The sequence below is a fragment of the Polypterus senegalus genome, chromosome 16, assembly GCF_016835505.1.
Source record: "Polypterus senegalus isolate Bchr_013 chromosome 16, ASM1683550v1, whole genome shotgun sequence".
NCBI classification, from domain to species: Eukaryota; Metazoa; Chordata; class Cladistia; order Polypteriformes; family Polypteridae; genus Polypterus; species Polypterus senegalus.
This window is the reverse complement of record NC_053169.1, coordinates 1129593-1155723: the sequence shown is the minus strand read 5'-3', so window position 1 is coordinate 1155723 and position 26131 is coordinate 1129593. Positions and strand designations below refer to the sequence as shown.

Here is a 26131-nt window from a genome sequence, read left to right as displayed (position 1 = left end):
ATTATTATTATTATTATTTTTTTTAATACCAGATATAAATATAATGCAGTATTTCCCCATTCTTTCTGATTAGGATCACCTGGCACTGGCTGGTGGGAAGAAAGGCATGGTGGCACTGTGGCTGGCGCTGCCACTTCATGGGTCTATTTGTTTAGGTTTACACCCTTCTGTTACTTGCTGTCTCTTTGGACACTGCATGTTCTCTTTGTGTCTACTTGGGTCTCCACCAGGCTCTCCAGTTTTCCTCTCACATCTGCAAAAGCATACAGAGTAGGCTGGTTGGTGAATGGTGTGGAGGTGAGTGAGAGTGGGCCCTGCCATGGACTGGTGCCCCACCCAGGGTCACTAATGCCTTTTGCCCATGCTGTAGTACCCCAATATCCATATAAACCTATAAACATCAAATTCTGAGAATGTTCTGTTAAGTCAAAGATGTGCCAGGATTATCAGTAATACTTTTGAAATAATAGACTTTAATGTGCAGCCACTTACATACTGATTTGCAGCATCGTGTTTTATGTAATTCAGCATTCTGTATTTAGTCAGTTACATACTGTATTCCTATCACTTGATGTTATGTTATTTATATTCTTTTTTTTTTTATGTAAATTATTCAGGAGAAGGCAGCAAGATGGCAGATGCAACAACAATGCTGTCAATAAGTGATCCAGTTCACATGGTCCTGATTAAAACGGACTCTTCAAGTGACACAACACTGGTGTCTTCCTACTTTTTGGACTGGCGGTCTGTACTGAGCTCCCCGAAAGGGAGTACGGCCTTAGCTCTTGAACTGCTGGGAGTGAGTGAGTATCTGAATTCCTACCAACTTGAAATCTTTTTTTAATTTGCAAAGAATTCTACTTTCTCAGCTTTTAGTTTTAGGAGTATTATTATTGTTGTTGTTTTTTTTTTAATCAGTGCTGCTTTCGTGACAAAAGTGATTTATGTTAAATGACCTGAGGAGAAATTTCATAACATATGCTCCAGGAAGATAGACATTGGCTTCACTGAGTAATAGTCGACCTCTGAGCTGTGCAGCAGTGCAAAATACAAAATGCTGGGACAAATCTAAAAAGCACCAGACAAGGCAGTGTGAAAACACAAAGGCTCTGCTAATAATTTAAAAGGATGTGTGTGTGTGTTTGCAAATTCATCTAATTATAAACATTCAAGAGTTTCAGAAATGTAGCGTAACAAAGGAAAAAATCGGGAGTGGTCTCCCCTAGACTTTCTTCTATACTTGGATATGGGGATGGATATTTGACATTGATCATATTTTTATATTATGTACATTAAAGAACCATTAGCATCAAATCAATAATATATTGAACAATTAGTATAAAAGTAAAGTTGAATAAACCGGACTCGGCAGCTGCATGCATAAAAAAGGTAAAGTACCGCTTCCGGTTAGCAGAAATGGCCCAAAAGTTGATATAAATCTACGTTTTGTACCTGATACTTGTATGCAAAATTTGGTTGACCGAAGTGAAATCGTACTCAGGTTATCGTGTTTACATACACACACACAGACTCACACATAATTCCAATAGTGATATTTTCAGACTCTGGGAGGTCTAAAATGTCGAGATTCATCAAAATCTCGAAATGGAATTTTTGGACGATTCCAATACTTTCCATATACTTCGTATATGAGAAAGTAAAAGTGTACATCTCTGTTTTTTCATCGTAAAACGCCTGTTAAGTCCTGTGATGATGCGGGTACGCTGCATGCTCTCATCGTCTGTCCGGGAGCCCTTGAACCCGTTGCCGTCGGTAATGTCACCGATGAGCACGGCAGTGAGGCATAACAAATGGAGCAAGGGGATGGTGTAATAATGCAAAGTGCTTTTATTAAAATCAATAAAACAAGTGTCCAAATAAAGAAAATGCAGTGCTTTCAGAATCCTTCAACAAATAAGTAATCCCATAAAATTGAAACATGGAGGTAAAAACCAATAAATAGAAAACGCAGCAATCCTTTAAAACGAGGTTAAAACAATGCTGGAAGCAGTCCCTTAAAAAAAAAAAGCCCGGTGCATTCTTTAACTGGTGATTCCCCTGCTTCTCCCTATCCAGGCTTCGCAACAGGGGAGTCACCCTACCTGCAGCTGTCCGTCCTTCTTCCTTCTGGTCTGGAGTCTTCCCGATCCCTGGCTTCAGTTCAGCACACTCTCTAGACTGAGACTTCGATTCCCCAACGGCCAGGACTCCCACGCTTGGGAATCCATCTCCCAAGCCTCCCGCTGCCATCTCGGCCTTACGCGGTCAGCCGTCCTTCTTCTAGTCACTCCAGCTCCTTGATCGTTCAGCTGGAGCGACCACTTCCTTCTGCCCCACCGAGTGTCGGCCAAACACCCTTCTTGAGGCTCACCTTCCAGCTGCCTGCCTGCAAGCCTTCGCTCGCCCTGGCTCTCTCTCCACACTGCTTCCTGCTTTCTTCCTCACTCCACAACCTCTGTCTTTCTTTTCTTTTACTCTCTTTCCTAGCCGCCTTGCGCTTCTATTGATGAAGAGGATTTGGCAGCTGTAGCAGTCAGCAGCCCCGGGACCAGTTACGGATGTGGACGGTTTCTCACCTGTGCAGTTAAGTGAGAAACGCCCACGCCACGCAATTCCTCCAGAACTGCTTCAGCCACTCAACCACCACGCGCCCTCGCTAAGCTGCAAGCGCTAAAATTATTTTCTTAAAATTGGCCTCTTGACGTGAGCTGTGGACCCGCTATACCACAAGTCCGTCAGATTTCTGTACTGTAACAGGTTTTTGAAAGTGGTGTTAGCTGTTTAATTAGGAATAACTAAGAATAGCACATCCCAGTAGATGTGTCTGCCGTTGGAAAGGGGAAAAATGGAGGAGACCAGGAGAAAAGACTTTAAATAATACAAGCTGAAAGGTCATAACTGAGAATCTGTCGTATGTTTCGTCAATCCTAAAACACAAAGTCAGAGAAAGGGGCCTGAAACACTAGCAGTGAGTAATAATAACAATCGTGCAGCAGATTCTTTAGGTTTATCCGTAAACTTGGATGACGGAATCGTCACGCTGCTAACCTTTAATTCTGTGGCGGTGATGCATCAAAACCTCTGAAACAGTGTCGCCTGAAAAACCAAAGATGGTTTCAGAAAAAGACCTAAAAATATATAACCACAATATTAGAAAACTGATACCAAAATGTAACTAATATAGCTTAAGGGAATGATAAAATTATTTAAAAGTAGCCTACGTCAGTTTCCCAGCACTTGTGACATGTGACAGTAATGGCTGTGGAAGTCATTATTTTATTTTATTTTTTTGCTTCACGACTCTGTCAGGCATTTTACTTTCACTGCAAGCAACAAAAAAAAGTTTGTATAGTGAGATATATTTATGAAATACATCTTTGTTATTCCTAGGATAGAAGAGCTGTGCAAATTTACAGAATAAAATTTTAAATGCATTTAAATAGCAATAAATACAAATGAACTTTTTTTTTTTAATAATTTCTATTAAACAGAGGTATGTTCTTCAGGAATACAATGATTAAAAGGTTTTTGCTAATGAATAAAAACATAAGATATTAACAAATCTTAGAAAACTCTCAAATCAAATTTAAATTTGACCAGTTTTTCCTTTAAATCACTTTATTTTTGTTTATCATTTTTTCATCAAAGGTACTGAATCCCGAGTTTCAGTGGGAATTCTAAATGTGAAGTTGGAACTTTTTCCTGGTCTGTCTCGAACGCTCACTGAAGAAATAGTACAGACCCAGGTAATTTATATTTTTAATGTCCGTGTAACATTTCAATTAAGTAGCTAATTTTCTGTAAATCCTGCTGATTTTTTTTTTTTGTTACAGTTCATTAATTGGGTAATAAGTCTTTTAGTTTAAACACATTTTATTGTCAGATCTACATGTATTTAGTTAATGGCACAGTAATGAGAAATGTGTGATTTATGTGCAGCCCAAGAATCTTGCATTTGGTCAGGTCCCTCCATCTAACCATTAAAGTGGATCACAATTTAAAAATAAGAATAGGAGGAGATTAAAATCATCGGGTTATCGGAGAGCTATTTGTAGACTCAATATTTTACAGAAATAAGTATGAATATTGGGACACTGAACAATAATTAAACACGATGATCTGATATACATTTAAAACCTTGTCAACCATATTCTTAATTGAGATCTCATACTAATGTAACTACAGTACACATTAAATTATGAATCAATAATTCTGTAACATCTCAAGGAGAGCCCAGCAGGCCTTGTGTTGTGAGTTCTTAACATAACATAAAACACAAAACGTGGTGCCGGCCTTGGAGAAGAACTAAAGGCCAAACCTGCCCTCTTCACTGGTCACCTCACCACCACCACCTCAGACAGCCTGGTCTCGGATTCCACAGGCAGGCGTCTGTCCAGCACAGGCCCAGAAATGGGGCGAAGTCTTCCAAATGTCCATTAATATCAAGGGGGGACCAAAAAGCGATGACTGAACAAAAGTAAGAAAAGTTATTTAAGTATTTAAGAATTATGAGCAAATACCAAAAAAAAAAGATATTTGATTCTTACCCAGAATGCTAAATCCTTGACGTAGTTGTGCTAACCACAGTGCCACCATGCTTCCTGTCCAAGTACAGATTGAATAGTAAATGTAAAATAAATAAGTCAGTTCCCCTTATTAACCTTTATTCTGGTTGGTATTCCATACTGATATACTGTCATTTTAATTCATTTCTTATTAAGTGTTAAATAGTTCTCAGGTCCACCAAATTCTGTATATAATTCCAAAGAAACGGCTAGCTAGGCTGGTTGGATGGCTGCAGGTTGTGTCGGACATTTTTATTAATACGGGTTGTGTATCACTGAAGTAAATTTAAAGCGGGCCATGTATTGTCCTGACTCTTCATCATCTTCTTTCAAGGGGTACATGGGCTGTTTTTCAAAGAACTCCATTTCTCCCTCTACATCTCTAAAATATGTTGATCAGTTTGATAGGCAATGCGAAAAATGGCGTGGTATGACCGAGTGTGGATATGTGTGTGAGTGGGCCTGTTGACAAACTCGTATCTTTGTACCTGATGTTGAAAACAAATGCCCACACTTCCCTGTAATGGGCAGTAAAGCAGCTTTAGCAAATGGATGGCTACTTCAGTTTTTCACAATCCTTGCTTGCAGCAATCACAAATCTTCTGAGTTAACAGCAAATCTAGTAGTCAGATCAAATTGTTCAATTTGAGGGTAACCTCAGGGCATCCACATTTTTCAGTGCTCCCTGTACTTGGCTCTTCGCATGATGCCAGCACTTGGGCCCAGTCCTTTTATGCCACACACACATCACTTGCCGACGTATTTTCAGCTTCTCTGTTGGCGTCCTTCCATCCTGTCGGTCCATTCTTTGTAGAATCATCCAGACACAAATGATCTTTAAAAGTTCGAGTGCAGTTTTAAAAATATATTTATTTGTGTAATGGATGTCTTCTATATTTAAGATGGCTATTTTAATTCAGAATGTGTTTTCAGAAATGCAAATGTGTTGTTTTTTTTGTTTTGAAGCAAACCTTGGAAAGGCAGAAAACATCCGAGAAGGAAAGGCTGTTTCTTGTTTATGCAAAGCAGTGGTGGAGAGAGTTCTTGCAAATTCGGCCTTCAAACAATACAAAGCTGGTCAAAATCTTTGCCCAGGTGAGTTCATTTTTTACTTTTGACTTCCCCTTCTGTAACATCTCCGACCACCAGGAACAGAACTGACACCACCGCTATTCCATTTTGAAAATGCTTTTCCATAAGGCACTGATAGCTTTTGTAAAGTAGTTCAAAGTCTCTCCTCTTTATGAAAGTTCGCCTTGCAGTAACGTCTATAGACCACCCTACAAAGGGTGGATTTCTTCCTTTGGCTGCAGCTTGATATGAACTGTCTTCGCTCCTTCTGGAAGCTTCTTTTAAAGGCTGCTCTTGAGTCCTACAGCTGGAAGAGTTGGCCTCAGGCTGACTTTCTGCAGACCTCATGGTGTGTGTCAAGACCCTTGTGGGATTTGGTTCAATCACACTGACCTTCCAGTCCTTCTCTGAGGAAAACCAAGAACAGATTTGAAGGCGTCTACAGCTCCATGTTTCAACATCTGGTCCTTCCCTGTGCCTCTAGGTCAGATATCATGTGATCTGTCTCCACACCCACACTATGGCCCATGGGGTACAGCCAACTATACCACTTGGCTATGCATCTACTGGAACAGGACATCTGTGTTCCTGTGTTGGCAGTCCTTTTGGTGCTTGTCTGGAAAGTTGAACAACTTAAGGTCTAGGGACCATCTGGTTACCAGAGAACTAGTCTCTGAATTCCATGCCATATCCTCTTTAGTGTGGTATGGCTCGTAACCAACGTGAATTCCCTTCCAAGAAGGTAGACCCTTTCCACTCCACATACTTCATTCCCAAAACTTCCAGCTGTTGTATATCACTGGATAGTCCATGCTGTCAACGTTCTGAGAGAGGACTGACCCCAATACTTTATCCAATGCATTATTGTGATGAATAAAATGTGGTGAAAGATCTGATGTCCTCAAAATGGAGTCTGAGCTCAGTGCCATCTATTGGTCATTGACAGATGTTTCAGTCTGGGGAGACCAAACTATATTATTATGTACTCCCTTCTTTATAATATCTGTCAAGATACTTCTCTCCCACCATGCTGAGATATCAACCATCAGTAATACGAGGTGAGACACAAAAATAACCGGACTGGGCTTGGGGCTTTCCTGAAAAAAAATCTGGAGGTCGGCCGGAGGTGAATCATAGAACTGTATCCCCTCCTACACGCCCTCTCAAACCACCGCCCGGCTTGGTATATCCTGTGAGTAGCCCAGTCAGTATTTGCACAACAATCGCTATAACAGTTGCCACGATAATGTCGGGTGAAAAAAATCAAACAGCGAATCAATATCAAATTTCTCGACAAAAACATTCCTGTCCTCGATCATCCTCCCTATCCGCCCAGTTTAGCTACCTGTGATTTTTACTTGTTCCCGAAAATCAAAAGTCACCTGAAGGGAACACATTTTTCTTCAATGGATGAAGTGAAGACAAAAAACGGCAAGCCTGTTGAAGAGCCTCTAGCAAGAAGACTTTCAGCTCTGTTTCCATCAATGGAAGATGCGTATGGAGCGGTGTTGAGATCGGGAGGGGGAGTATAGAGTAGGTGACAATGTTTAGAATGCTATAATTCATCAATAAATATATATATATATTTTTACCAATCCAGTTAATTTTGTGTCTCACCTCATATCCCACTAGCCCCAAGAAAGCAAGTAACTGTCACTTAGTTTTGAGTCTCGGTCAGGCCCCAGTCACTTGAACGTTTGACGACTTGAGTCTGATTTGCCCTCCCTCAACTATATAATCCAGGTAATTAATTTCTTGCATACTAAATTTACGTTTTGCTAGGGGCTTCATAATCCTTGAGGACCCTGAAATGAAGCTGCTGCTGTGTTCAAAGGAAGCTATTTGTAGTTGTGTTGTGATCAAGTGGGGATGCTACATGGAAGATTTACCTGGTACAACCCACCTGGAGGAGAGCCAAGGATTACAGAATAGCATCTCGTGACTGGCCTGACTTTTACAATAACCAGTTGTTGTTCCAGCTGAAAATTTTCAATTTCCCAAATTTTTCCATATGGTAACCAATATGTGGGGCATCTGTTGGTGAAGAAAGATTCACGGATCTTGACTTTGCTGACGATGCTGCGATCTTCGCGGAGTCAATGGAGGCTCTGATCGGGGGGCTCGAGAGACTGAGTGAGGAGTCTGAGGGTCTGGGCTTGTGAGTGTCCTGATAAAAACCAAGAGCCAGGCCTTTAATAACCTCTTGGGCACGGCCATCGGCAGGGTGTGTGTCTGAGGAGAGAGTGTCGACCTCGTCATTGAGAGGTTTACTTACCTCAGCAGTGACATTCATGTCTCTGGTGACTCTTCCTATGATGTCAGTAGATGGATTGGGAGAGCATGGGGGGGTCATGAGGTCACCGGAAAGGACTGTGTGGCTCTCCTGATTATCTATGCAAAAGGACGAAGGTCCAAGTCTTTAGAGCCCTGGTGCTTCCTGTCTTGCTATATGGTTGCGAGACATGGACGCTATCCAGTGACCTGAGGTGAAGACTGGACTCCTTTGGTCCTGTGCCTCTTCGGAAAATCCTTGGGTACCGTTGGTTTGACTTTGTGTTGCTCATGGAGTCCCTAATGAGGCACATGACCTGCATTGTGAGGGGGCGTCAGTTATGGCACTACGGCCATGTGGCACCTGGCTGTGGCAGATAGAGGGTCATTTCTAGAGGGTGGGACTGGACGGCGTGTCTGCCTTTGCCAACTGGGATCTTGAGTTGTTTCGTCGTATAGTGGGTGTGGCAACACGCTGTACCAGTGCATGCTTCTTGACTTGACTTGTAACCAATTAACCGCTGTTTTACTCTTCAGGATGAAAATGGTGTAAATCGCCCAGTATGCTCATACGTTAGAAAGCTAAGGGCAGGACGTCTGCTGGACACTCCGAGACAGGCGGCACGTTTTGTCAGCCTTCTGGGTTACGAGAGAGCACCAGTTGTTGGAGGGGGTGGGAAACAGGAGCAGTGGTGCACCTTGCTGGCATTCCTCTGTCGGAATAAAGTAAGTCATTTATGGTAATACTTCTGTTTGGTTTTATGAAGTTTTCACATACTGTGATTTTTTTTGATTATTTTTTTTTTTTTTGCATGTTTATCCATTGTTCCCTGAATACTATTTGTACATTCTGCTAGTGTGGGTAAAATGGTAAGCTACTTGCCTAACTGCTCATCACAGTATGCCGTAGCTACTCACATTAACAGCTTTTAGACTGGAGTCAAAGAGAGACAATGGAGTTATCGCTCACTACCATCTAAAAGTTACACCCAAATGATGAGACACATGCCAAGTTATAATTTTGGGTGTCGTATCAAAATCTGAAGAAGTGGAGGCTGCACAGACGCATCGTACTGTTGTTGCCCTGAAATACCAGGTCTCCCCAAGGCAGTGGTGGGTATTACAGCTTTTATTCAGTGAGGAGTGGATCATGGAGACATTTTTCCATACAGGATGATAATTATTTCACTTAAATATATTAAAAAAAAATACATCAGGTAATTATACTTGATAGACAGTGCACTGCCTAATTAAAGACGGTGAGATGCAGTGGACGTACTGTTTCCATCTTTACACCATCTGTTGCCAGCCACATGTTTTTCATGCCACACCCTTCCCAGAATATCATGCATGAAAAATAGTTGCATTTGGTTTTAATAGCCTTCGAGCGATGATAATGGGTAATCCCTTTTATTCTTGTATGAATCAGCCGCAAATACATAGGCAGGAATTAATGTAAAATCGGTGAGCAGATGAATCACAGACAGAAATCTTATGAACTTGACAAGCAGGGATATGTTGAGGCAGTAAGCGACGCCTTGAGAAGGAATCGGTTGGTAGGGTGGGTGCCAACCACAAACCACAACATTAATACGGCACAGCTGACTCCTCACACATGGGTGGGATGAATTATAACCGACTCGGCGCGCACACACACACACACACACACACACACAGTGACGTAACTGTCATCCCACACTGCAGGCGGTAGGGCAGGCTGACCCCGAAGAATACGACACAGAACACGTAAAAGTGTCATTCTGCTTAGAGCTCATAGTTTGTTCTCATTTTTATGTGTTTAAGTTGAGGTTTGTCTCACCAAATTGTTCACAGGGCGACTGTGAAGATCATGCTAACCTCTTGTGCAGCTTGCTCCTTGGTTTTGGCCTGGATGCTTACATATGTGTTGGAACAAAGTCAAAGGCAGTTCCTCACACGTGGGTCATGACAATTGGAATAAATGGGACCGTCGTTTTCTGGGAGAGTTTAACAGCGCACAGGTAACTTTTTTTTTCAAATTCAGAAATTGCATGCTGATTTAATAAAGAATTCCCAGGGTTTCATTTTTGACCAGGCTTGTGCTCTGCATGCTCATCTTGAGACTTCACGTTTTTGTTTTTTTGCTGACTTATGCTAACCTTACATTTAAATAGGAATGAAAACTGGGGGAATGGGTTAAATATTTTCAGTGAACAAGGCCTGTTTATTTTTTTTTTTTTTTTTTTTACTTTTCCACATTGTTTAAGAATGGTAGGAATTTAACCAAAATTATAACCACCAGGCCTGGCTGTCAAACAAACATTAAAACATGGTACTGAATTAGTAAAGAAAGGTCAATGAGGAAATTCCCAGAAAATATTTGGAGTTCCTTGGTTTTACATAGAGGCGAGTGTCTATGGCAGGGGTGTCGAACTCCAGGCCTGGAGGACCGCAGTGGCTGCAGGTTGTCATTCTAACCCTTTTCCTAATCGGTGACCAGTTTTCACTGCTAATTAACTCCTTTTCCCTTCATTTCAATAGCCCTGTTTTTAAAAATTCCAGCCCTCTGAATTGATTTATTTCTTCATTAAATGACAGCCAAACAGAAACGAGACGGGAAACGAGCCAACAGATGAGCAGCTAAACTGGGATTTCAATCTCCAACCAATTTCACTTCAACCAGTCTCTTAATGAGAAGCTGATTCTTGCTGTTAATTAAGCCAGTTATTTAATTCCATGGCTTGTTGCTGCTCTCATTCTGCCACAGCAAACATTTCCAAATCTCTTGATTTTTTTTTTCTGTTTTTTTCTAAGAACGCCGTCAAAATGTTTTGGTGACCTGAGAGATCAACCTTACTGAGACCGTCACCTTTCTTTATTTTCAGATATTGTGTGATGGGCACAGGCGAGCTGGTCATATTGGTGGCTTGTTTGATGTCTCATTATTGTTTGGCTACTAATTAAGGAAAAAGAGACAACTAAGGGGCCTGAGTCAAGTTAATTAAAACAAAAGCAAAAGAAGTTAATTAGCAGTAAAAATGGCTCACTAATGAAGAAGATGGTTAGAATGAAAACATGCAGCCACTGTGGCCCACCAGCACCGGAGTTGGACACCCGTGGTCTATGGGTTCACCATATCTAGGCCTGCCTGTGGTAACTGAGGTGAAGTAATGGCCACTAGAGGGAGCTCTAGGAATACAGCCATAGGGCTTCTACATAGAATCTGAGATCATGGAAGAGATTCCTGGGAGGCACCCAGACGGAGTCATTAGCCAAGGCTGAGAAAGAGCCTTCTAGAAGTAGCCAGCCAGAAAGGAGTTGGGAGGAAGAAGGGAGCAGGGTGTGAGAATGGAGTCTGAGGAGTTAGTTAGAAGAAGGTGAGCAAATAGTTCTGTGAGAGAACTGATAAGTAACTTGATCAGCCACCCCACATTGTAGTCTGGGTCACCTACTTACAGGAACGAGAAAATACCATGGATACGTTTATCTTAAAATATGGTCTGGTCGTCATGTAAGTCACAAGAATGACCAAACACAGTCTGTTTTAATTAATATCACTCAAATTATTGTATTGTAAGTAAACCCCTTTAGGCTGATGACTTCACAAAAAGCTAACCGGAGTCGAGAGTTGTCAAGCCTGGGGTCCAAACAATGATACGAGATTGGGCGCAGGTCTATTAAAAAAAAAAAAAAGATTAAAACATTTGGAGTTTGCTTTTCACAAGAAGCATCTGCAAATATGAAGCATGCATCCAAAAAAACAAAATGATCCCGAGAGATCTGCTGTCAAGAACTGTTGATTTGCATAAAGCTGGAAAGGGATACCTAGGCCTTTCAAAGAGTTTAGTTATTCACAGTTAAAACAAATTGTGTGTATGTGGAGACCCATTTGGTACTGTGGCTACTCTCCCTAGAAGGGGGGACCCAGCCGAAATGACTCGAAAGGCACAATGCAGAATGGTCCATAAGGCCAAAAAAAACCCCACAAGTGACCGCTGAAGACGTGAGGCGGTCACTGAACAATTTAACATCTCTGTTTATGAGTCTACCGTACACAACACATTGAACAGGCGTGGTGGTCAACGGCAAGTCACCGCTGCCCTCTAAAAACATCATCACCCCATTGCTGAAGTTTGTTAAACACGATCTTGACACTCCACAATACTATTCGGGGAAAATGGTGGACTGATGAAACCAAAACTGAATTGTCCTCGAAGAATACGCAGGCTGCAGTGATGGGAAGTTCGGATCATTTTACTGACTCGGATCTTTGAGTCTCGTTCAGCAAAATGAACGAATCATTTTTCGAGTCATTTCGTTCAATTCTCTTTCCGGCTCAGACTGCATTGGTTAAGCTTATGGGGCTGTCACGTGATGAACGAACGACTCGAAAAACCCGAAGACTCGAAACAGGTGAATCAGTTCCAATACAGAAACTATAGGAAGTTGCGCAAATGTGCATGCGCGACTCAACGAATCACTCCCACGAGACGACTCGTTCTTCCCGAGTCACATTAAAGATTCGTTCAAAATGAATGAATCTTTCAAGAACGACCCATCACTATATGCAGCAGCAATTATGGTCTAAAAAGGGGACTACACACCAACATGAAAACATCATGGAGGGAGCAACTTGATTTGGGGCTGCAGTGCTGACCAAGGGCCTGAACAGATTGCCATCACCGAGGGGTAAATGAATTCCCAGGTTTATCAACATATCTGAGAGGGTAATGTCAGGGGGGCTGTAGAAGATGTGTAATGCAGCAGGACATTGACCCTAGACATCGAAGTAAACCTGCTATAGAGTGGCTTCCGGTCAGGCAGAGGCCAGACTTTTAATGAAGGCGCTGTAGAGCAGACTCAAGGGTCGTTCACACCAGACATCCTAGCAATATGGCTGAGCAGAAGCAGCTCTGTAAGGAAGAATGGTCCAGAAGTTCTCCTGAACGGCAGTGCAGGTCTGATCCTCTGCTACAGGAATTGCTTGTTTGAGGTTAGGGCTGCCAAAGGAGGTTCAATCGGTTAAATCTAAAGGTTCTCTAATTCCGTAGCACACCACGAATGGTTGATGGTTGTATGCATTAAAGATTAGAGTTGCTTGTGAATTATTAGCTTAAGCATATTGTGTTTGTCTATACTTGTGACTTAGATGAAGATCAGATCACATTTTATGACCAATTTAATGCTGAAAGAGTTCACATACTTTTCTCATCACACTGAATGCAGGTAGGCCCATTTTATTTTCCTCCTTTTTTTTTTTTATTGTGCTTAGCTTCCCCCTATTGTCTTAACGTTCCTTTATGGCTTTGTGTTTTTTGGGTCTCTGTGGGGCATTGTTTTGGGTTCAGGAGCTCCATATCGCCCCTACAGGTCACAACAGGCAGTACTATGTGTCCGCCTGTTTCATTAGCACAATCCAAGTAGCCGTAGTCAAACGTTGTCCTTCATTTGTGGAAACTGCAGTGTCACCTTTGCTATCGCAGCATCTTGGAAATGCTGGACTTGTCAAAATGTCTTTGCCTTCACTTTCCAGGTCACTTGCTGTAAACGTTAGAAGTGTCGTTGAGAGCGTCTGATTATATTTGAAGAAGCAATTTTGCAACAGTTAAGCTACTTGTCAAAAACGTCTGTCTAAATTGGAGAATCTACGGCATTAAGTAGACTCTTACCTCCTCTGGACAAAATGGCACCAACAGGGTCGTGACCAGAGTTTCTATAGTGGACTTGTTTAAGTCTCATTACCTTGATTAGACCCGATTGTATTACACGTCTTTTCAACTTACTATTGCAGAAAGCTGTTTCGTGTACCACACTCCCATACTTGAACAACATGTCCCTCGTTTTGTTTTTAAGCCACAGACAAAGCCAATGCCTGCAGGGCATATCCCTTTGATAGAACCATTGAAGTTAAAAGGCTCGTGCACATGCCACATAAAACATGAGGCAACAAAGGTGGAAAATGTGCCATTGGGCTACAGAGGATCTTTCATGCAAAATTCAGTTAGGACGGCGTTGGCGTTGTCTAAAGGAGCACACAAAGAGAATTATTTACTTAACATCTCTCGCATGATTTTTTTTTTTTTTCTATACAATTATGAAGGAAGAAAAGCTTTTAAGTTGATATATCGGTTTGTTCTTTAGTTTGCATGATTGGATTTAATTTCTAAGTAGTGTTTTAAACCAAGGATGGCCCTAATCACAGTTAGTGTTGGTTACATTTCCTACTATCCATCCATTAATATTTCTAATTCCTATCCCAGCAGTCATTGGGTACAAAACAGACACAACACCTGGATCGGGCGCCAGTCCATCACAGGACACACACATCAGGGGACAATTTAGCAATTCCAGTTCCCCTAAGCTGCATGTCTTTGGGCTGTGGGAGGAACCCCACGTGGACACGGTTGGCACAGGCGCACTCCACACAGGTTGTTGCCAGGCTGTAATGCTACCGCTCTGCCCCTCATGATTGGCTTGTTTCTACGTATGTGTTGCCATATTCAATTTGATTGGACTCTACACTTTGATCTTAGCCAATAAGATGACTGAGAGTTGGCATGGTGGGGGATAGCAGTTAGCGTTTCTCACTCTGGTGAGTCTTTGTGTGCTTCCTGTGGTTGTGGGGGATTTTCCTCCCAAGTCCCCAGAGACGCGTCTGTTAGTTTAACTGATGTTTCCTGATTTGGTTCAGAGGGAGAATGAGTGGGCCCTGCCATGGACTCAACTGGACTATGTGGATTTGAGAATGTTAGGAGTATTATGTTAAGGTTAAAAATAAGGTAGCATGCAACAAAATGCAAAGGCTCAACACTGAATGTGTATATGTACAGTTCATATCTCTCTATTATAATTAAAAAATCCTGGGACGAGACGAGACTTCTTCAGAGAGAGACTTTCTTGTCCCGCAAGGCGAGACTTTGTACCAAGAGATTAAACCAACGCCTGGGGCCGGAAATAAAAGACAAAGAGTAGATGACAAAGTAGAACGTCGTAAAGAATTCAAAAAGGTTGGTGTGATACACATGCGGAGCAGGTTAGAGATAATGGAAGTACGAAAATTCAAAAGTCTCACAAAACATAATAAAGATCGCATTAGCGCAAACAAATGGAAATTATCACTCAGTGAAATAACGGAACAGTGAAAAGAGATTGAATATATTGTTCGGATTTAAACTTTTAAGTCGGAGACTTGTAGATCGTCTAATTCGTGTTGCCATCGGGGAAAAGTAGTGCTGCTTCCCAATGAAGAGGCGTATCCGCAAAAAATAAAAGATTTGTTGTTTGGTGAAAGTGAAATCCACATACGTGAGCAGCACAGACGAGAAGTGGCTGGCATGCATCGCAGGCCAAGGGGGTTGGCAAGAAAAATTAGCAGAGGGCGAAGCCCCCTAGTTACAATAAAGTAAATCTGAGTAAAGGCAATAGCACAGTTAGTAATGAAAGAAACACAGAAGTGTAAACCGAAGGGAGCACAAAGATCACCATGCAGAACACCCTGAGGACAATGACCCTCTGTCAGCTCGCTTAGACAGTCAGGAAGTGTAAGCTGCCATGGTTTCATTTAAGTGGGATGTCAAACTTGATGACTCCAGTTGCTGATCTCATTGCCTGAAGACGTCCGATTATACAAGTAGCAATTGCAGGGGATGGTAAATTACACGACTCTGTGACGACGTTTCACACATTCCAGAGTATCGTCTGCTCACCCCATTTTTTTTTTTTTTTTTTTTTTTTTCCTGATAGCCAAAACCGACTGCCAGATTGATGAAATGTTCGCTTGGCACCACAACACAAAAATGTTTAGAATTGACGCTGATTGGTCATTTGATTACATTCACATTTCGTGTGATTAACACGTCCTTTTAAAACAAAATGCAGCCACTAAGTGAAGAGCAATATGTTTACTTTGCCTTTAGTTCTGACTTGCGATGTGTGGACACGAATTAAAACTCAATTACATTTAAAACTGACACTGCCACAAAAATTGTGTGCTATAATGAAGAGCAATGAATCATTTGATTGATATGTTTTATGATAAAACCGTATGAAAGTGAAGTGCACTACCTGCATATGCATTGGATTGCATTTCAGTCTGGCAGGGCTAATCTTCCATGGTGTGCCTGCACAACACTCCTACTTGATTGTCCTCTTTACATCTGCGTAAGGTAACCAACCCTACTGTAAGGAGGTTTTATTAGAACTGTGCAAGGTGGGAAGCAGCCCGGACACCGACAGGTAGACATGATTTCACACACGTTTATCTACAGTATTGAAGCACACACCAACCCAGTGCCGCAGCACCAAAGTCCAGGCCTCTTCACAATGCCTTTCTCTGTCTTCTGACCGCCTCCACTCCTCTCCTCCGAGCTCCGTCCTCTTCCACCCGACTCCAGCCATTGAGGCGGCCTCTTTTATACACACCCAGACGAGTTCCAGATGCCTCTCAATAACCTTCTGCTGGCACTCTCCAGTGTGGCGGAAGTGCCAGCTGTAGGGTGTCCCTGGTCTTCTTAACCCAGCACTTCTGGGTGTGGTGGTAGTTGTGAGACTCGGGGCGCCCCCTGGCGGTGACCACGGGCCCCTGTAGGGTTGAGCTTCTAAGCTGTGTTCCCCAAAGCCACCAGGGTGGTCGCCCCCTTGTGGTCTGGAGGAGGTGTAAGCCCTCCTCCGGTCCTCCTGGGCCTCCCGGCTGGGTACCACCCCCAGCCACTCGCCACAGCATACTTTGAAATGGCCGTGCTGAGAAAGTCACAAACAACTGGGAGATGTCGTATAAGATGACTGACGAGCAATGCACAGGCAGCTCAGTGTTACTGGATGTGTGCGGTTTGATTGGCTCCTCGACAGAGCAGAGCTGTGGAGGTCAGCAGCTATTGAGGGAAGTGGCAGGGAGTTGCTGGGGATGTCAAACTACACGACTGTTCACAGGAGTTCGACGCAGCGGCCCCGGACTCACTAAGCTTATGTAAATAATGTCTGCGGCTAAAAATCACTGAAAAAGTCGTGTAGTGTGACATGGCCTTAAGCTATGCATGGAGTGAAAATGGCATTATGCGGCTTCAGTAAAATCAGTTTTTATATATATATATATATATATATATATATATATATATATAAAAACAAGTTTTAAACAGTGTTTATTTTGAGGGTGGTGCCCCATCCTTTGCCAAGAGAGGAGCCAGTTCTTACAACTCGAACTGCACAGGCAGATTGGTGGAGATTTGTTATTGTACTGTGAATTTCTAATGCTTGTTCTGTTTTTACTTCCAGACTTAATCACGTCATGCACTCTGTTCATTTCACAGATACATTTTCAAACCTGTAAATCCAGATGACCCACCTCTCGTGCAGCAACCCAAGCCTGCCTACCCGTACAAAACAATTGGCTGCGTATTTAACCACCAGAGCTTCTATGCCAATTGTCAGCCCTCTGATGCCGTAGAGCTGTGTGTCTTTGACTTCAGCAATGAGTCTCGATGGAAGGCTATGAGCGAAGAGGCCATCAAATCCGTGTGTGCACCGGGGTCCACCGCCTCTATCTGTGACTTTCCACCTCTGTGGGCCCCAATAATTGACTGTGCAGCCACAAGTAATGAGATTGAACAAGAGCTAAGATACTTGCTGGCTGAGCACCGAAAGGTACTGTGCACTTCAAAATAACACAACGACGTGTTTTAATGCTGTTTTACAATAATAGATGTTCATCTGCCATTGTGACTTAACATCACAATAATAATCATAATTAAGAGAACCTTGATAATGAGGGCCACTTCCTTTAAGGTAGATTGTCTCTAAGGCTGGGTGCCCCAAAGCTAAAGGTGCTGCCTCTGAAGCAGGTTGTATTTATCCTTGGAGTTTTAAAGGAGGCCTGCATCTTGACGTTTCAGCGTGGAGTGATGGCGCTATTACATATGGTGAAAACATTTATGTCACTGTATGTGAAAGATTTTTGCATAGGAAAAGATTGTTTTCAAAATGTCCTGGCAGCTTTGGAATTTGGACTTAAAGCCACCCTGTATACTGTGTGTGTGTTTATATGATGGGTGCTGTATGTACAGTGTCTATTATTGTATGTACAGTGTGTACACACCCACATACATATGTACTGTACATACATTGACAGTCAAGTTTCAGAACGCTCCCATTATTCTCGTTTTTATTGAAATTTAAGCAGTTCATAGCCCAGTGAATGAAAGAAGTGCTCGAAAGGTAAGCGGTAAACTTCCAGAGGTAAAAGGGGAAAAAAATACAGTTTAGGTTACCAAAAAAAACAGAAAAATAATATCATTTTCAGTTATTCAGAAGGCCTTTTTTAGGGAACAAGTAATGGATTAACAACAAGTTTTTCTGCAGCAATGGAAGTTAATATAGTTTTCAAATGATAAAACAAACCATTCCTGCAGGTGTCCCAACTTTTGGTGATTACTTACAAACTGTCCTCCTTTATAAAAGTAGAGTGGAAACAAATGGTGTTTGTACACACTCTGAAGTATTAAGTAGACAGTACTGGACTGTGTACAGCTATAACAATGGAGATAAAAAGACAATTGACGAAGGGAGACAGACGGAGGAGACCTTTTAAAGTGCAGGTCTTCCCTTTAGAGAAGTTGCAAAGAAAGCCAAAGTGTTGATGAGTCCGGTGTCCTACACCATCAAAAGGATCTTTGGAAACACTGGCAGGGCCAAAGCCACCACAGAATCGGAAGAGAATGTTTCTGAGGGTGAAGGTCTTAGGGAGTCCAAATTGTAAATCTTCAGTTTATCACACAGGATTTTTGTTTGCCATCGAGTAAGCAAAAAAAGATGATTCCTCAGCGTATCATGCATACGTGTGTGGTGTGTGTGTACATTGCATGATGTTTCTGTGTTTACATCTTGACATCCTGTTTTGTGTTTGTTACATTTCTTTATTTTATATAATATTCAGGATTATTGTATAGCATGCCAGGCTTGGAAGTAGAAGTGCACTTAAGAAGGATGAAATGAATTGGCTCGTAATCAAATGTTAAGTAAGACAAACTCATTCTGTTGTTATATAAGTTATGTCCACAACTTCATCTTTCATTTATTCATTATGTTGGCCAGTCCTTTTGGAATTTTATAAGTTTTCAAACTTTTGGAAACATTGGCTGTTACTCTACTTTGAGGAAACATCCCAAAATTCTCTTGATTTTCTCCCAAACACATATTTCCATTGAGAACGCCCCGCAGATTTGCATTTGTGCCATCTCTGCATAGCCACTAATGACATACGACGCTTCATTTATTCTACTCGCCCTCGACTTATTGGGTTTATCACTTACACCCAGTCTGTGTGCTGAGTCAGTTCAACTTTTCTTTTTTTTCTTTTAACTGCTCGCTTCGCTTGCCAACCTCCAGGTGGGCACTATGCGCTAGCCACTTTGTGGATCTGCCGCTCACGTGTGGGTAAAGCGGATGTACAATTTAAAGAGATTGTTATTTTCATGGGAATTGTTCCATATGCATAATAGAACTAACTATTTGACATTACAGCGAATAATTAACCATCGTAAAAAAAAAAAACAGTAAAACGTAATAAATTGAAAGAAAATTGTTTCATGTTGCGTTAGCGTTATTTGTTGCGTTACACGTTTTTGTTCTGTTTGACTTTGAAATTAACACGCAAATACTTTTTAAACTTACACGTTTACTGTAAAACTTCAGTAAAAACAATATTTGGAATTAACTTTTCGTCAATATCGCATTGAATTTTGATTCCATGTTTGGAGTTTCATTGTGACAATGCAACGTATAACTGCCTGTGAGTGAATTTTGTTTCTTTCTCGCTAATCAATAAACCGATTTTTTTCGAATGTTTGTCCCTGTGATTTGTTAATTGTCATAACAAAAGCTATTCTAACAGGAAACTGTGAACGTTTTAATACACCTGGCATATCAAGATCTGCTTTGGTGTCTCATGTTCTCCCTTGAAGATGTACACCATTACCTTTCTTGTCGCCTGTTAAAACTTTACATGTCCGAATTGTTCATCATCAGAGTCTATTGATACGCATTTAACCAATTTGCTGTGTAACCGATCGACAAGTTTTACGTTAATTCATTTGACTTCATCGTTTCTCTGTGCTAGGATTGCCCGTGTTCTCATTTCTTCTGTTGATATCCCTTCGGGAAGAAATGCTCCAATAAGATTTGTCTTCTATAAGATAAGTTTTATTTTATTGGGAACTTAAAGTGAGGAAACCGTAAAAATGTATAAGAGCTGAGAGCGCAGGAAGTGTGTCTGACAAAAGCATTCACACGAATGAGAGATGGAGGACCGCGGGCGTATTTGAAAAATGGTTGAGAGGAGGGCGGGACTTTTCTTTTATAATAGGGAGATGTATTTTTGTAATTTATCTCATTCTAACTTTATAGCCTAAAATTAAGACTATTTTCACTTTTTGTAGCTCCCTGTACAAATTCTGTCAGGATTCACCACAAAAATATTCAACATGTTGTGTACATTAACATGAATAAATACTTGTATTGCATATCATTTTTACCTTCTTTAGATAGTGAATGTTTTATCCCAAGATGGATCTTAGTTTTTCAGGTTTCATTACAAATACAATAACCTTTACTCATTTGAGGGTTTAAAATGTTTCTTTGAATTTGTTAAAAATGTGTCATCAGCAGGATAATTTCGGTCACGTTAAGCACACAAGTTGACATCTTGTAAGAAAGACAAGACTGGTGGGAATTCTCACACTACATTCTTTCTTTTTTTAGGATTTGGATTTATCAACAGTTTGGGATGACAATCTTTCGTACCTCCTGTCTCCAGCATTATTTGCATATGAAATGGAGCGCATATCTGGAGTGTCCAGTGGTAACGAGGAGTTCCAGGATGCAATTAGAAAGGTTGTGCCTGATGGCCACACATTCAAAGCCTTCCCCATACATTTTTTGCACCGGAATTCACGAAGAGCTTTTGCAACATGCTTAAGGTATCCATTATTAATATTATCAATGTATGTGGCACCTTGAACTCAGTAGGGGAAGAGTGTTGAGTGCTGAATATGACTTGATGTAATTGAATTTTAAACCTCAAAATTTGGAAGTGAGTGCGTTTGTGACTGGTCTGTGTAAAGTGAACTATACGGTAAACTCAATAAAACTTATTAAAATAATAAAGAAAGAGATAAGGAGTCCAAGCCCATCTCCGCAGGAGCTACTTGTAGATGGGCTGGCACTCCATCATAAGACAGACTCAGACACCACCTCATACCAGGACAATTTAGAATAAGCGGGATCGTTTATAATGAACAGTAGAAAGGTGGGCCTGTTTGAAGGCTGCTGATAGACACTGAAAACTCCACAAAAATGTCACCCAGACTTTACATCCATCTATTATTAGACCAACTTAAGCCTGGTGGGCTGTTCTGGCAGGTTTGGGCACAAGGCAGGAAGCAACCCTGGAGGGGATGTCCATCGGTCACAGCTCACAGTCCTTGTGTTGTCATGGGGTTAGGGGAGCTCACCAGACTTGTTATTGGATTGGTCTGCTCTTGAACCGTAACCACTAAGTGGCGTCTCTACAGCCCATCACTCCTTGTACTCCACATAAGGACTCACTAGCTTTAGTGTGCACACCACAAGGGTGTCTCCGGATATAAGCTACACCTAAAGCCTGGCACACTTTGGACCACGAGAATAACCTGGACACACACAGACTGACTCGCCTTTTGCAGTGCCCCTTACCTGCTGCTGATGCGTTACTCCTACTGTGAGGTCTTCTGTTGGGTGTCCCCCTGTTAACCCCATGGGAGAGAAAGTAGCATCTCCCCACACCAGGTGCCCCGTATCTGATGGATTACTTCAGTGACATAAGACATGCAAACAAAGTATAGAAATTTTAAAATCAACACGGTATTTATAAAAAATACTGCGGTGGGCTGGCACCCTGCCCAGCGTTTGTTTCCTGCCTTGCACCCTGTGTTGGCTGGGATTGGCTCCAGCAGGCCCCCGTGACCCTTTAGTTAGGATATAGCGGGATGGATAACGGATGGATGAATTTATTAAAATAGAATAATAACAGTTAAATAAATAACAAAATATGTAAATCCCTGGTACACCCCTTAATGTAAAGTACCTCTGATTCAGGAGAGGAGCCGACTTGTTGAGCAGTTTTTAGATTCAGTGATGTATCAGTATGATACATGGACAGCATCTTCAACGTCCAGGTGGATGTTGTCTTCCTGACGTCTCTTTTGTCTCCTCCTCGTCTCTCGGACCAACGGTTCCTTGTGCCAAAAGGCCGTGTAGGGCTCCATATCGCATGACGTCACACACGGTGTAACTGGCTGACTCCTCTGGTGGTGGACACCTCTGCCTAAAAGCTTTAATCTCGAAGGTATGCACGCAACACTTTGTCTTGTCAGGGGTGCTATCTGTTGTATCCCCCCATTCCTTTTGTGGGGGTAAAGAGATATTCCTATCTAAAATATAAGTATATACAATATATACAAGCTTTCTCGTAGATAACATAAAAATAAACAGGAGGAGGCCATTCAGTCCACATGTCGCTCGTTTGTTTCGCTGATAGCTAAAATGTCCTCATATCTCATCCAGATACTTCTCGGGCACATCCACACCACTGGGCTCCATTTCAAAATTTCAAATCCGTTTTCGCCTCTCGTCCACACTACCCTGACATTTTCAGTCCTTAAGAATGAATATTTTTATAACTGTTCTCCAGAGCCTTATGCTGTACTTCTGGAAAGTGCAACCTCAGTGTTGTGATGTGGACGGGCGAAAACGGCAAGTCTCGCTCTGATTTGTTCTGGCTTATCACGTGACCCTTTCCTGACTGAATTCTGTCATTGCAACGGCTCATTCGCTGACTGGTCACCCTTCACATTCCAACATGGTGGACAGGAGTTGCTTTCCAAGGCGCTCGTTGTGTTGTTTACCTGTTGTTGTTCTTCAGTGCCGTTCTATTGAGGGGTTGGCAGCGATTTCTTGCTCTCTTGGACTAATAAGGTGGTAGGCGCCCAACTCTTTCCACCTCGCAGTTAGCAGGCGATTTCCTGGTTAGACCGGGAACGAGCCCTGCTATTGGCTCTGGTTAGCTGTTGTCATCTCATGGTTGTCCTCTGCCCAACAAGGGACAAAACCTGCTGCTGCCTGAGTCGCTGCCGTTTTCAGGTTTCCTGTTGAGCCCGCACACCTCGTGTAGTGCCCTAAGTGGTACTTTGGTTATTCTTCACCACTGTTGCCAGTCCCCTAGTTAGTCGTTCACTCCTTCAGCACGCTGAGGTGCGAGTCGGCCTTTGAAGGAGTTGTTTACCTGCATGCATCTTCATTGAGTTTTGTTCGGTACATACAGGCCACGTATAAAAGGCAAATCATTTACCAGTCACTACATTTTGGCACTAATTCCATGGCCAGTGGCATTACCACCCCTTCAAGTATTTTTTTGGACAATGCATCGCACACACTCACCCAGGGCAGGCGAACGTCTACGTCAAATGCGTTTTCTGTCGTATTAGTTTGGGCTGAGCTGTTTCAGTAAACGATGTGAAAAACACTCGTATGGACCAAGAGATTCTGGTTTAAAAACGCTGTTCTTAAATACGAGGGACGTTCAAAAAGTTTCCGCACTTTTATATTTCCGTTGGAAACGGTGAAGGCGGGAGGAGTAGTGATTGGTTGTGGCTGAGAGTGTCATGTGACCAGTTCTGTCTGGCAAGCTGGCTGACCTTGCAGTTTAGTATCAGAGTTGTCACCCTGTGGTGAAGATGGCTGCCAAACTTAGAAACTGCACCAAAGAGGAACAGCATTCTGTGTGTCAGGGCTAGAAATTCATCTCCGCATGTGTGCTCAGTATGGTGGACCAAGTTCTGTCTTGTAGAGTTGTCTATGAGTGGATTGAAGTGTTCGAAAATGGCCGTACTAGTGTGACGGGTGCAGCGTGCCCCGGACGTCCAGCTACATGTGAGGATGATGACGTGAAAGCAGCGGTGCGTCCGTGGCTACGCGCTCAACCGAAACCAGTTTTTGCTGATGGCATTAAAATGTTGGTACGATGCTGGGAAAATTGCATTGCATAGGAAGGAGACGATGACAAAATTTTAACAGAATTTTTAAAAACTGCGGAAACTTTTTGAACGTCCCTCGTATAAAAACCTTCTCACATTCCCAGTTGTTTTGTGCCCCTTGCTGCATTGCTTTGTGTCCAGAGAGCTCACTTACAGGTCATCGCCGTACGTCTGAGTAGAGACTTGCAAACGAATCGGACTGCAGCCCCACAACGGTGATTATCCATTCTATAACGCCACACCGACTCCACCGTCACGCCACACGTTAACCTAACACACTGGTGGGAGTAGAACTGGAAGAGCTGAACAAGCCACCACACAGACACAAGGAGGATGTTCAAACTGCACACAGTGGCCATTTCGGGCATCGAAACCCGAGACTTGGGATCACTGACTGGGCAGCGTGCCACTGGTTTAATATTCTAAAATACGATTCGTAAACCTGGGCTTTGCTTTGTGAACAGGGGGATATTTCTATGACACATATTTGATTGTAAGATTAGCGGTAGTCGCGGCTCCATTCTCTCATAACCGAGTCAACGATGATCAGCCAGCGTCTCAATGGGGCTTTTTCATGGGGTGTAGTTGGCTCAGAGTGTGAATGCTGAAACCAGTTTAGCCAGCGTGCCCACCATTCAGAGTCGGTTTGGATGTCTGGTTCTTTCTGTTCTTTTCCTCGTACAGTCCATGTAAACTAATGTGGGTGTACTGAGTGCAGTTACGAGTAGGGTGGTGGACAGCAGTACCATCGGGACTTTCAAAGGTCCACTTGACTTGGGCGGATCGGATTGGTGAGCGGCCCGCTCTCGTCAGAATTTCTCATGTTGTAATTCTCTGTTTCTTTCCCCAGGTCCCCGTTTTGTGAAGAAATTGTCTGCTGCCGTGGGGATCACGTGAGAATCGCGGTACGCGTGAGAACGTTTTCATACGCCGAGTCCGCTTGTGCCGTCTGGATTATGTTTGCTTGTATTTATCGCTCGGTATTGTGATGAATACTTTGCTGATCTACTGGACATCCTAGCAAGTGTTCCAATACGTTACGAGACCAGTTAGATATTTATGACTGGAGCAGTTTTAAAGGACTGTCTTATTTTTATATTGTGTATATTTTTATTTTTGTATATCCTATAAAATATCATTTTTTAAATAACAATTATTAAACGATCCTCAAACCCACTGATTCCTATCTCTGCGGCACTTCACACCAAGTGTCCCTAATTATGGGATACTCTCCACTCCAGGAATTACTCGCTGCTTATATGCAGAACTGCGCCACGCTGACCGTGTGACCCAAATAAACGCCCTGGCACAGAACATACAGAGGGTTCAGAAAGCATTGAGACCCCGTCACTTCCTGCACACTTTATGGTGTTGTAGATGTCATTTTAAAGGGAGAAATGTGACATCTTTGCCCACCAGTCTACACTCCATCATCAACAGGTGGACTCCACCTCGGGTTCTCGATGCGTCTCAAGGAGTATTAAAGCAAATGAGAGGCACCTGAGCACCGTTTGGAGTGTCGCACCAACAGGTCTGAATACTTCACTTTGTGATTTTTAATTAATTTGCAGACCTTTCTGGTCACACGTCGTCATTCTTGGGGGTACTGAGGGTGGACGGATGAGCAAAAGTGACGAAGTATCCATTTGAAGTGAAATCTTGTGAGAGGTGAGCCTACGTATGAAGGAGTAACATTGGGTTACGTGACTTTATTTTTAGCCCCCCAAACTAATCTGGGAGCTGAAGAATGGCATTTCTGACAAACTACCTGCCAATTTGCCCCCCATCCGATAGTCCCCTTTCATCACAACAATACTCCAGCGCACGTGACGGTGGACACGCTGCAAGAATGCGATTTCCAACTGTGGCCCACCTTCCTATTTCGCCAGAATTTGACGCCTTCTGACTTCTTTCTTTCTGTCTGTCCTGAGGTGAAGGAACGCCTTGCATGGCCCCCCTTTTTATCCAGACCCCAGGGGTCACCGACCTTTTTGAAACTCAGAGCTACTTCAGGGGTGCGGAGTAATACGAAGGGCTACTTGTTTGATACGAACTTCCTGAACAACATAAGTTGTATGGTTCACCTTTAATGATATTATTAATATACACTGGAACCTTGGATTGCGAGTGTAATTTGTTCCGGAAACGTCCTTGTAATCCAAAGCACTTGTATATCAAAGCGAA

At 42.5% G+C, this 26131-nt stretch overlaps 1 protein-coding gene across 2 annotated transcripts in view; it reads left to right on the top strand.

The window, feature by feature from the left end:
- Positions 1-26131, top strand: part of cep76 (centrosomal protein 76) — a 43457-nt gene extending 17326 nt beyond the window's left edge. For both annotated transcript variants that reach the window (XM_039737940.1, XM_039737941.1), the window contains exons 5-12: positions 618-803; positions 3649-3746; positions 5532-5660; positions 8445-8633; positions 9741-9907; positions 17192-17525; positions 20637-20854; positions 24798-26131. In XM_039737940.1, the coding sequence (XP_039593874.1) occupies positions 618-803; positions 3649-3746; positions 5532-5660; positions 8445-8633; positions 9741-9907; positions 17192-17525; positions 20637-20854; positions 24798-24936 (1460 nt within the window). In that variant the 3' untranslated portion in view covers positions 24937-26131. The remainder of the gene's footprint in view (positions 1-617; positions 804-3648; positions 3747-5531; positions 5661-8444; positions 8634-9740; positions 9908-17191; positions 17526-20636; positions 20855-24797) is intronic.